At 40.7% G+C, this 12310-nt stretch overlaps 1 protein-coding gene across 2 annotated transcripts; it reads right to left on the bottom strand.

Moving 5' to 3' along the window:
• Window positions 1–7609: 7609 nt before the first annotated feature.
• Window positions 7610–11904, bottom strand: myca (MYC proto-oncogene, bHLH transcription factor a). Of its 2 annotated transcripts, none has more exons than XM_037756641.1 (3): window positions 11750–11904; window positions 9070–9785; window positions 7610–8654 (listed from the first exon to the last, which is right to left on the bottom strand). In XM_037756641.1, the coding sequence occupies exons 2-3, from the start codon at window positions 9761–9763 to the stop codon at window positions 7999–8001; spliced, it is 1350 nt and encodes a 449-aa protein (XP_037612569.1). In that variant the 5' UTR covers window positions 9764–9785; window positions 11750–11904; the 3' UTR covers window positions 7610–7998. The 2 variants fall into 2 exon arrangements, with proteins under 2 accessions (XP_037612569.1, XP_037612568.1); XM_037756640.1 differs by lacking the exon at window positions 11750–11904 and adding an exon at window positions 10658–11044.
• Between the last annotated feature and the right edge of the window lie 406 nt (window positions 11905–12310).

The raw sequence follows: 12310 nt of genomic DNA on the forward strand, positions 1-12310 counted from the left end.
TGAGATAATTCAGTCTGGACCAAAGTCAGACCGCTGGTGTGGCTAAAGGGGCAGAATAGCACGAGAGCAGTCCCTCAACTAATTGCTTTACAGCATGAATATTTATAAAAGAAAAAGCGACTGTGACGATATCAGGTCATTTTCTAGTCATGTATTCAGTTTTAAAACTGCAGGAACATTGAGTTCAGTCCGGATGCATAAAGAAGGTCACATGACATCAGTTTCATTCACTGGTACGGAGCGACTCAAGGCTGGACATCAGCGTGACTGATTGACATACTTCCTTTTCTGGAGGGAGATGTTAATGCGCACGGACACGGATTGGTGAGTCCTTGGATCTTTTTTTTCTATTCCTCTTTAACATGGGCACACTTCTACTCCTGCTGCACACCGCCTGTCTCTTGAAACTCAACACTACAGACTCTCATGTTTAGTCCCAAAATACAAACTTGGTATTCATGGTATTTTTAATGTGCAACCAGAGCCATGAATCCAAACTATGACGCCAAGCCAGTCCATCTTAAAGAGTGTAGGGATATAGCTAATGATTATTCTTATTATTTAATGTATAAATATGTAAAAAATCTTCCCAGAGCACAAGGTGGCATCTTCAAATTGCTCTAAAACCAAACGTTTTTCTTTATAATGATGTACAAAACAGAGAAAAAGCAGGAAATCTTCAAATTTAAGAGGCTGGAACCAACAAATATTTGTCACTTTTTCCCATGGTTGTCAATCCATTTTCTTTCTATTGACTGATTAATTAATCCGGCAATTATTTCAGCTCTAAACATCTCAGCTATGTCCTACTGCTGAATACCAAAACAAACATTATTATCGCGCACAAATCTAACAGGAACGTACGATTTCACACATGCCACAGATTCCTTGCTTTATATACATATACTCTATACGCCTCTCTCTCATGTGACGTGAATTAAACACGGGAATAAAATCAGTTACAGCTAAATACCAAGGATAATTATGTCACATTTGAACTTCCTTCAACTGTATCTATATACTGCAGCGTTCCTTCTCCTCCACCAGGACTTGGCTTCAGCACGCTGCCCTCCTGCTGGCCTCCTCTATGGAGGTCTGACGGGGAACTCCTGTAGGAGAATTAGCTCTAATCCAGCGACAGCGTCCAGCTTTGATGAGGACCGTCGGTACAATATTGCACATGACAACACACTCTGCTATGCACTGACGTCCCCTGCATGCAAATAGAAAAACAGGGCTGAGCAGCTCCAGTATTCAGTGCTGCATCTGAAAGTTGACTTCTACAGTATGAGGTTATGAAAGTGAAAAGCTACACCTTTATAGAGGAAAGGTAAAGCGGGTTTTACTGAGTGCTAAGTTGGAAGAAAAGTTTTAAATGAGTTTTTAAATTGGAGTTTTTGAATGTGTACATTTTCTTTATCAAGTTGTATATTTAAAAAGCATGTGAGGTTAGCCGATGACATCATTCACCAGAGGGACTAATACGGTTACATAACAGCCAGACATGGCTGTGAGGAGCGCCCCACACTATACTGCTCCAAATACTCTCTTTCTGAGGCTCCATATAGGACAAAGGTCTGCTTACTTATTTAAATCTGAGAAAAACATACAAGTCAGCTACTGATCTCAAGTACATTTGCAGTTAGCAGGTTTATAGGTGCCAACATCGTTAGCTGGTCATTTGCCATCACCACAGCTGGACCTATTCAAGCGAGACAGCAAACCAGGCGGCAACCTCCGGATCTGAAAAGTCAAGCCAACGCTGAAGTGTCTTAAACTTTAATTTTTCTAATAAACAGCAGGGGGCGACTCCTCTGGTTGCAAAAAGAAGTCTGATTGTATAGAAGTCTATGAGAAAATGAGCCTACTTCTCACTTGATTTATTACCTCAGTAAACATTGTAAACATGAGTTTATGGTCTCAATCGCTAGTTTCAAGTCTTCTTCAATACAGCATGATGTTCATTTAGTAAATTATGGTCCCATTTAGAGTCAAATAGACCATAAAGCAGAGGATGCTTTAGGGCATGGCTACCTTGTGATTGACAGGTCGCAACCACGGCGTTGTCCAGTCTGGGAGTTGTCCGTGTTTTCGTCTTAGAACTTTCACCGTGTGGTTTCACTTCATGAAAGTTAATTATAACCTTTTTGGTTGCCTAAAAATGTTCGGTTGCACTTAGCTCCACCCTTTGGTGTCACTTCTGGTTGCAGGAAACCAAGATGGCGACAGCAAAAATGCCGAACTCGAGGCTTCAAAACGGCAATCCACAAACCAATAGGTGACGTCATGGACACTTCTTATATACAGTCTATGGTGTGTGTGAGGGCAGGCTTTGAAATAAACGAAAAGTAACGTTTAGTGGGGAATCAATGCTAATGTTAGCGAACTAGGCTAACTAGCCTCCACTTTCCCAGTGCAATACAAACTTAATAGCACGATGTGTCCTCCCAAATGTTGAATGTTGTAAAAGGGACAGGCAGCTTAAATTGCTAACCAGTGCTATGTGTGCTTGTATCAGTGTTTTTACACTACACACACTGCAGTCGCTAGGCACCACAGAACCCAGAGGTTTGAAGCTACATGCTAATTCAACACATATGTCCAAAAAAAAGGTTTGAAAAATGTGAAGATATGCACAGTAGTGGATATTTCCTGACACACAAAAAATCAAACTTCGGCTCCACGTTAAATATGTGGTGGTGTTGCATTCAAGAGCACACGTGTCACATTCCTCAGCAACATACTCCTGGAGATACTCTCACGTGGTGAAATAAAAACACTGTGCAGGCGCGAGACTCTGGCAGCCCAACACAGGTCGGACACCGCTAATAAAAAACACACTGACAGCTCAGAGACAGAAACAGAGCATGCAAATGAGGCAGCGTAGTCCGAAAGAGGAAAGTGATGTCATGTGATAATAATGATGCTGTAAAGTGAGACGCGGCCAGAGAGAAAGAAAAGTCTGGCTGGCGAGTCTTGACTTCAGGAGTATGAACCGCTTTAATCTATTCCAGCTCTGAAAAGCACAGATTACATAAGAGCAGACCTCCATGTATTCCTGGGCCTCTAAAGTATCTGAGAAGTATGTATGCAGTCGTTGTGGCGAGGCAGCGGAGTTTGGCTCAGAGTAATAAGTCTGACTGGAAAACACACAGATCTCTAAGATACACAACATTTACTGTGGTACCACTCCAACGAGGAGTACAAGTATCAGACGAGCCGAGAGCTGATGTAATCATAGCAACGCAGAAAGGAAAATTCCCTTCCTTACTCGAGGAATAGCAAATACGTATGGACGTGACTCAACTGTATTCATCAATATCTCTCTCAGAAGACTCACTGTCACTGCTATTTCATGTTTAAATGTTAAATATGGTTTTTACATGATATAAGTACAACATTTAGAGCCCAAATCTGCACTTAATCATCATTTATTAAGCAAAAAATGCCAAATATTTTGCTGTTTCCAGCTTCTTTTCTCAGTTTTACATCACTGTAACTTGAATATCTTTGTGTTTTGGACTGTTGGTCACACAAAACAAGACATTTGTGATTGTGATGTTCCTTTTTGAACTACTTTCTGACAACTATTAAATTAACAACTATTTTGATAATCAATTAATCGCTTTAAGTCAATTTTTTAAGAAAAAAATGTAAAAATTCTCTGTTTCCAGCTTCTTAAATGTGAATATTTTCTGGTTTCTTTACTCCTCTATAACACTTAACTGAATATCTTTGGACAAAACAAGACATTTGAGGACGTCATCTTGGGCTTTGGGAAACACTGATCTACATTTTTCACCATTTTCTGACATTTTATAGACCAAACAACTAATCGAAAAAATATCAATGAAAATAATAGTTACAAGTTAATCATCTTTTTTTTTATTGTGCAGCAGTTGAAAATATTTTCTATCCACATGGTTAAAAGAGTGTTTGAGGATTCTGGAAATACCGTCAGAGCAGTGATAAGTGTTGTTTGTATCTATGCTTATTTATCTTTAAGACAGACGGTTACTTCGCCCTGTGACACAAATACATGAGAGCAGTGGGGGAGGAAGTTTTCGGATCCTTAACTGTAGTAAAAGCAGTGGTGTAGTGGTCGATGATGAGGTGGGTGTACTACTAGGTCGATGGGTACGTTCCTGAGAAGGATGTGGGCATACTCTCCTATATTTCAATGGCTTTTTGACTGATAGGTGGTTGCAACCTGCTAGAACCCTCCACTACACAACTGAGTCAAAGTACCACCAATACCATAAATAATACCACACTGTAAATGGTAAATGGACTGGCCTTTATATAGCGCTTTTCTAGTCTTCCGACCACTCAAAGCGCTTTACACTACACGTCAGCCTTCACCCATTCACACACACATTCATACACTGATGGCAGAGGCTGCTAAAGTGCCAACTTTGCCTATCAGGATCTAATCTCAATACTCATTCACACACCGATGGCTATGCCTTCGGGAGCAATTTGGGGTTAAGTGTCTTGCTCAAGGACACATCGACATGTGACCCGGAGCAGCCGGAGATCGAACCACCAATTGGTGGACAACCTGCTCTACCCTCTGAGCCACAGCCGCCCCTGTAAAGTACTCAGTTACAAGAGAAACAAGAGAGTATTAAATACTTGACAAATCTGGCTTTAAGGTACATTTTGAACAGATAAAAAATGTGCAATTAATTTGCAATTAATCGCAATTTAATATTTGAATCGATTTGCAAACCTATTTAAAATAAATTTCAATAATTTAATTCAATTTAATTAAAGGAAAAACAGAAAATCACATCTGTGAAGCTGGAACCATACAATTTTTGTCTTTTTTTTTGTATTAATTGACTAATCTTTTCAGCTCAACTTGTATATATTCAGTTTAATAGAGGCTCTTTGTATGTTTTGTTTGCAAAAATCTTAATTTGTAAAGTAACTAAAGTTGTCAAGTAACTTTAATGAAGTACAATATTTCCCTCTGAGATATAGTGGAGTAGAAGTAGAAAGCGGCATTACAAGAATATACGCAAGCAAAGTACAAGTACCTCGAATTTGTGCTCAAGTAAACGTACTTAGTTACGTTCTACCACTGCATTAGAGGCAAAAACTGGGACTAGTTTCAGCCACCTTGATTATACATCAGGTACAGTAGAATAGTTATTCTACCTGATGCTGCTGAGCCAGTATGAATGTGAAAAGTTGAAGTCAATTCATGTAATTATTAAGTATGAAATATTAAAGGAGCAGTTGGTAATCGATAATCTATGCAAGCAATCATTCTGCAAACAAAAAAAGAAAGGGCTCTCCAGATTTTACTCCATTGAGTACCTTATTTTTAATACTTTAAAGGGACTGTTGGTAACTTCTTACACGTATAAATCACCCGGGTCGGTGTCCCATGCAAAAAAAAAGCAAAGGCTCTCCAGAGACCCTGCATGACCCAGGAAGCATGATGATTTCTGTGGGTGTTTCGCAGGTGAGAAGACATTTAACCATCAGAGTGAGAACTGGGGTAAACTCCAGTGAATCACAGCCACAGAAATGAGGTTTAAAAAGCAGCGGTTATTTGTAACCAAGACACGTACAAAACATTCGAGCCCAGTTTTAACGTAAAATGCCTCCCTGCAGATTCTTTTTTTTTCTTTGCCAAAATGACATCACCTCCACACAGGGTTTCAGTGTTTTTCTTGGACAAAAACTTCAGCAGGGTGGATGCACGTTGTCATGGAGGCTTGAACTCAGGTCAGCCAGTTACAGCACAAACTCTCTCACAATACACCATCCTGCCCACCCAGAAAGCACCACACAATGAACCCACTGCACTACTAATCCCATCTTTTTTAAGGTCCTCCCGCATGTCTCAGTGTGGCTCTACCTCTCTGCTTTTATATGCATGCAAAAAAAAATATATATATAGAATCTTCTTTTTGTTGCACACAAACAAAGCTGCACATAAAACAAGCTCATAAATTCAGAATAAGGGAGCTGTGAGCACTATACCTGATGCTATCACACATGCCTTTTATCATCATGTGTTTGTTATGATCACTGTACTGACAGCAGAGATAAAACAAATGCTGGAAGCAGCTCTACACTTTGTACTCCGTGGAGAATAAAAAGGAAAGTAGATAGTAGTGTAGCTACAATATAAAAACACACAAAGAGACAAACAGGAGCATGCATGCAAACATCTCCAGCAGTATTTAGCAGGAGTTGGACAGACACAATAGAGACGGAAATATAACACTTGTCCTGAGATAACAATAGTTTTACATTCATTCTGCAAAGTCGTTCACATCCACACATGCGACTCCCTTTAAATCAAGTTTACACTGAAAGATAAAGAGCTTTAACTTCATATCATCAGCTCTATTAATCACTATAATTAAACAATTAGTTTATAAACTGATGAATGCATTCGACAGGAGACACTTAAAGAGCTCTTACCGCTTCAAGTCTTGCAGCTTTTATCGCTTTTATATTCCTCTTTTTATTCTGATGATCAGTCGCGCGACTCACAGACACAAATCTCGACCTCACTTCCATGTGCTCGCGACCAGGACCACGCGCTCAGGGGAGCGCTCGGGATACGGCGCGTGACGTCACGGCCAGACTTGGAAAGCTGGTCGAAAAAAAAAACCTGACCCAATATAAACAATAATAATACAGGTAATATTATATATCATTATATATTATTTATTATGCATAAAACACAACAGGTATGTTATCATTATATATTATTTATTATACTTAAGGTAGAGACTTCACTGTATGTGGGAAGTTATTATTCTATATAGTGTTTTTATTGCCTATTATTGATATATTTCTTTTAATATCTCCTCTAAGATGTAGTTGTATTTGTCTGATATCTTAATTTAAGAATTATTGTAAAAAGAAAACACACATTTGGAGTGCGTATATTGTCTGCACAGGCAGAAATATGTGAATTATATGACTTAAATCTGATCTGAGAAATGAAATTAAGGCATTATTTGATCATAATCATTGCCCAAGTATGTTTAGCCATATAAGGAATGTGAAGTAGCTTTCAATGCACTTACAATAATGTAGGAAATTATGTTTTTGTGCATCAATTTTTGGTGCACAACAGGTCCAATTCAGGTATCTGTTATTCCCTCTTCTGTCCATAAAACAGATGTAGGTGTTATTATGACATTTCTTTGGTGAAATTTGTTCATTTTAGCATCAGTGATATTAGAATATCTTCAATAAAAAGCACTCATTTAGGTTAAATGTGCCATATAGTGATAGTTTAAATGCTTCTAATGCATAAATCACAGGTCATGTTACGATCTTACCGTGTCTTCTTTATGACCATGAACTATAGATCAGCATCTTCATGTGAGAATATGAGTCATTTTTTACCGTTAATGTACTTTAAGTTTACCTGAAGTGGTCACAGGAAGAGGAGGGACTTGTCTGAGCATCATTACATGAAACATGAGCATGTCAGAGTCACTTTATTCAAATCATGCAATCATTTATGAGTCTTATCTCCTACTACTGCAACATGTACCCCCCAGCCCATATTAATGTGTGTCTATACTGTGATGAAATGAGTGTTTGTGTACTGCAAGAACAAGGACACAAATTCAAGAAGAAACATTTTTTTTATATTTCAAAAAGAATCTAGGAACATAATGGAAAAAACCAAACACTGGGTCTGAACATCCAGACAATTGAGATCCAAAAATACATTTTCTTAGGAAATATTAATTATATACAAAACATAAAAATTTATATTTTAGTTTGGGCCCTCAACACGGGTAGCCCCATTTTTTTTTTTTATATTTTATTAATAAAAATAAACTTTTAAATATTTAATCCACCCATAACTTCAATTGAGGCAGTTTCAACATTGAAATCAAACAAGATTCCAAACAACTTAATCCGCTTTTGCATTTGCATGCAACAACAACTGTACACCCTAAGTCTTGAACTTGCATAAAAAACAAAAGGCCAAAAAAGTCTTATCAAACTTTAAGCACGAGGGCTCTGCAGCTGTGCCAGTCTCTGCTTTAAAAGTTCACTTCTCCTCCTCAGCTGTTCTTTGAGTGAGAGGAGTCTCTGTTCGTCTGTCTGCATGCTGTAAATGCACTCTGTGGCCTTCTTCAGGATCACCACTTTGGCCGCCTTCTCGTTGTTGGCCACCTCGGGGATCTCGTCCCGCAGGGCGAAGAAGCTCAACTTGAGCTCGTTCCTCCTCTGGCGCTCCAGTACGTTATGAGTCCTTCTCTTGTCGTAGTCCTCCGTGTCAGACGTCCGCGGGCTCGAGCACTTGCGGTTGCTGCTGATCTGTTTGAGGACCCTGCTGTGGCCGCCACCTCCTCCTCCTCCTCCTCCTCCTCCTCCTCCGCTGCCTCCTCCTCCTCCACTAGTGCTGCTCTCCAGCTTCAGCCTCTTGACAGCCGGCTGCTCGTGCCTCATGGATGGATGGGCGGCGTAATTGTGCTGGTGGGTGGAGACGTGGCACCTCTTCAGCACGAGCGGGCTGGGATGCCTGCTGGTCTCTGCCGGGCTGGGGTCGCACCGCTTCACCGCCTGCCTCTTCTCCACTGTCACCACATCGATCTCCTCCTCCTCTTCTTCTTCTTCTTCCTGGTCCTCCTCCTCCTCTTCCTCCTCATCATCATCTTCTGCAACACACACAAAAATCAAACAATCAGCATCAAGGTTGCAACTCACACACACAGTGCATGCCACAGAGGGGAAGAGAGAGGATGCAATTTCTCCTTCCACATCATCAGTTGATTGCTTAACATGCAGCCTCTATAATCACAGCATGTCATGTGAGGAAGAGGCAGCATGTCTCTCTACCTTCTTGCATGAATTAAAACAAAAGTTGGCCTCCTTTTAGTCAAAATAGTGCATGCAATCTGTGCACACTCAGCAAGGAGATATTCCTAATTGCACAGAGAGAGGTGAGTGCATGGACTACAAACATGAATTAAAACAAAAGTCTGCATCCTTTTAGTCAAAATAGTGCATGCAATCTGTGCAGGAGATATTCCTAATTGCACACAGAGAAAGCTGAGTGCATGATGAGTTTACCTGAGTCACTACAGCTGCTGCTGCTGCTCCCACTGTTTGGTGGCGTGTCCAGCCCCAAATCCTTACTATTTGGCGTCCCTGCGCTCTGCTTGGGCGTCTCTGCTGCTATGGGGTAGGGGAAAACCACAGACGGATCAATGCACTCCGCTGCGGATGTGTTCAGGTCCTGCAGGTAGCTGCTGTTCAGCCTCCAGGCGGCTGCACCTGCATGCTCCGACTCGCACTCCGCAGCCACCACCGCTGCAGACGCCGCACACGCAGCGGCAGACGACGACTCCTTCCTGGCTGCGTGCAGCGTGGCGAGCCGCTCGGACACCACCTTCTCCAGCTTGGCCGCAGCAGAGAAGCCGCTCCACATGCAGTCCTGGATGATTATGGACTTGAGGAAGGTCTGCGAGTAGTCCGCGTCGCAGATGATGCTCTGGTTGACCGCGTCGTCGCCCAGGAACTCGGTCACCATCTCCAGCTGGTCCGCCGTGGACGGGAAGAGGCTGGAGAGGCTCGGCCGGCGGCTCGGAGAGAGAGGTGGAGTCGGCAGCAGCTCGAACTTCTTCCAGATGTCTTCACTGGGAGCCGGAGGCTGCAGCTGCTGCGGGTAGAAATCCTCCTCCTCGTTGTCATAGTAGAAGTAAGGCTGCAGGGAGTCGTAGTCGTAGTCGTAGTTTTTACTCGACAAACTTGAACTCAGAGGCATTTTGTGTCTCCTTATTGTGAAGCTGTATGGAAGAAAAAAACACCCATTAGATGTTGCAGGAGGAGTGGAGGTGTGAGGAAGATGTGCAGGAGGTGTGGCACATTTTTAGATTAGAATGTACAGTCTTTAATGCACATTTTTTATACTTTACAGTCTTTAATGCACATTTTTAGATTATAATGTAGTCTTTAATGCACATTTTTTATACTTTACAGTCTTTAATGCACATTTTTAGATTATAATGTACAGTCTTTAATGCACATTTTTTATACTTTAGTCTTTAATGCACATTTTTAGATTATAATGTACCATTTTTAATGCACATTTTTAGATTATAATGTACAGTTTTTAATGCACATTTTTAGATTATAATTTACAGTCTTTAATGCAATTTTTTTGTAATTTACAGTCTTTAATGCACATTTTTTTATAATTTACAGACTTTAATGCACATTTGTGTAATGTGCACATATCATCTGTCACTTTATGTACATATTGTACATACCTGTCATTGTAAATATAAATTCTACTCACTTTACATACACAGTATATAAACATCTCTTACATGTACATACTGTACATAACAACCAGTCCATGTATATCCAGCCAGTTTTTTATTTCTTTGCACTATTTGTTTATTATAATTATTAATTTATTAGAATGTACCTAGTGTGGAGGTGTGAGCAACATCACATGGTCACTTCACAACATGGGAGTGTGAACGCCTTTTGCATGCATGCATCAACCTTGCATGCATGCATGCATGCTGCAGCAGCAGCAGGTGCTAACCTGGGATAAATTAAGTGCAAGAATAAAGGGGGGAAACCCCACCTTCACTTACTGACATTTTTTTTTGGAAGGGTGTCATGCAAAGCTTCCAGAAACTCTCCTTACCTTGTAGATTTGAACGTGTCGGCGGACGAATTTGGGGCGAAATCGACCCAAAAGGCGCACAAAAAAGGGCAGGAAAGTTATTCCAACACGACAGTAACATTAAATCCTTCCAGTGATGGTTTCAGTGGCGGCTGTGAAGAAGCATGCATGGAGTATTTGCACCAGCAGACCCGGTGAACGACGTACAGTCTGTCATCAGCAGCGTGAGAATCACAGCTGAGAGCTCCGCCGGCTGCAATAAAAACCACCGCAGCACACACACACACCGCACAGCTCCTCCGCTGTATCCTTCCGCGCAGTGCTTTTTTCCCGCGAAACACTCGCCGGCCTTGAAAATATCACACGCCTCGAGTTAAATACCAGCTTTTATCACCACAAATAATCCATGCACAACATTAATAATGATTTGCACTAAAAAAAAAAACGCTTTTATTGATGCATTTAGTCGCTAAATGGTGTGTTTTCTCTGCACGCTGGGACTAGTTTGTGTAGAGGACAAGAAGTGGGAGGGGTTATAGTAGAGTAGTGCTCCCATTGACTGGAGACATGCAAAAAATACTAATGCAAAGTAGTAGTAGGAGGTAATTAGGATGACTTATTGTGCTGCTATCCCGCCTAAAATAATACCAAACATGGAATCTGTTTTGCTGTCATTTCTAAGTGATATTTGCAGTCTAAAAGTGGAATAATTGACCTGCTTTTGTGCAAAAACTTTGCTTTTTTTTTTAAATCCCAGTTGTCTGTCTGCAGAAATGCAATAAATAACATTTTGTTTTTGACATGAAATCTGTTTTGCTGTCATTTCTAAGTGACATTTGCAGCCTAAAAGTGGATTATTTTACCTGCTTTTGTGCACAAACTTTCCTTTTTTTTAAATCCCAGTTGTCTGTCTGCAGAAATGCAATAAATAACACATTTTGTTTTTGACATGAAATCTGTTTTGCTCTCATTTCTAAGTGACATTTGCAGCATAAAAGTGGAATAATTTACCTGCTTTTGTGCACAAACTTTGCTCTTTTTTTAAATCCCAGTTGTCTGTCTGCAGAAAGGCAATAAATAATTTGTTTTTGCACGATTTGTGCAGGAGCTTACCTCAATGTGTCTGCAGACACTGACACAGCTCTGAAAACAGGTGAACCCACTCAATAGCACAAGCAATAATTGCAGTTTGTGATGTAAATGCATTTAAAATGAAAATGCACCAATAAGAAATGGTTAGTGATCCTGTGTTTTTTTTTTTTTTTTGAGGCTGGACAGATTGGCACCAATTAACTACAGGAAGGAAGCAATTAAAGGAATCAGATGGGTACCGCAGTTGGATGGAGATGGAGATGTAGATGGAGGTGGAGGGAGGATTGGATGGGCTTTGAGCGCCCTCTGCTGGTCACAGTGTTTGTGGGTGTGGACAGCAGCCAGGTGGGTGCAGGGTCAAACCATGGAGGTCAACATAAAGTCCACAAAGCATCCATGAACTAGGGGGATTATTGTGCTGAAAGCAGATTAAAGATTGTTGGGTGTAACACTAAAAATGGCTCAGTAACACAACAGTGCTGCAGTGGGTTAGTGGAGCTTTTTATTGGGGTTACTGGGTCACTTCATTAAAAAATAGAGTTCTGGAAAAGCATTAATGAACTAAGTATGCAGCCTTTTCAC

Source organism: Sebastes umbrosus, chromosome 21 (genome assembly GCF_015220745.1).
Source record: "Sebastes umbrosus isolate fSebUmb1 chromosome 21, fSebUmb1.pri, whole genome shotgun sequence".
Taxonomy (NCBI): Eukaryota; Metazoa; Chordata; class Actinopteri; order Perciformes; family Sebastidae; genus Sebastes; species Sebastes umbrosus.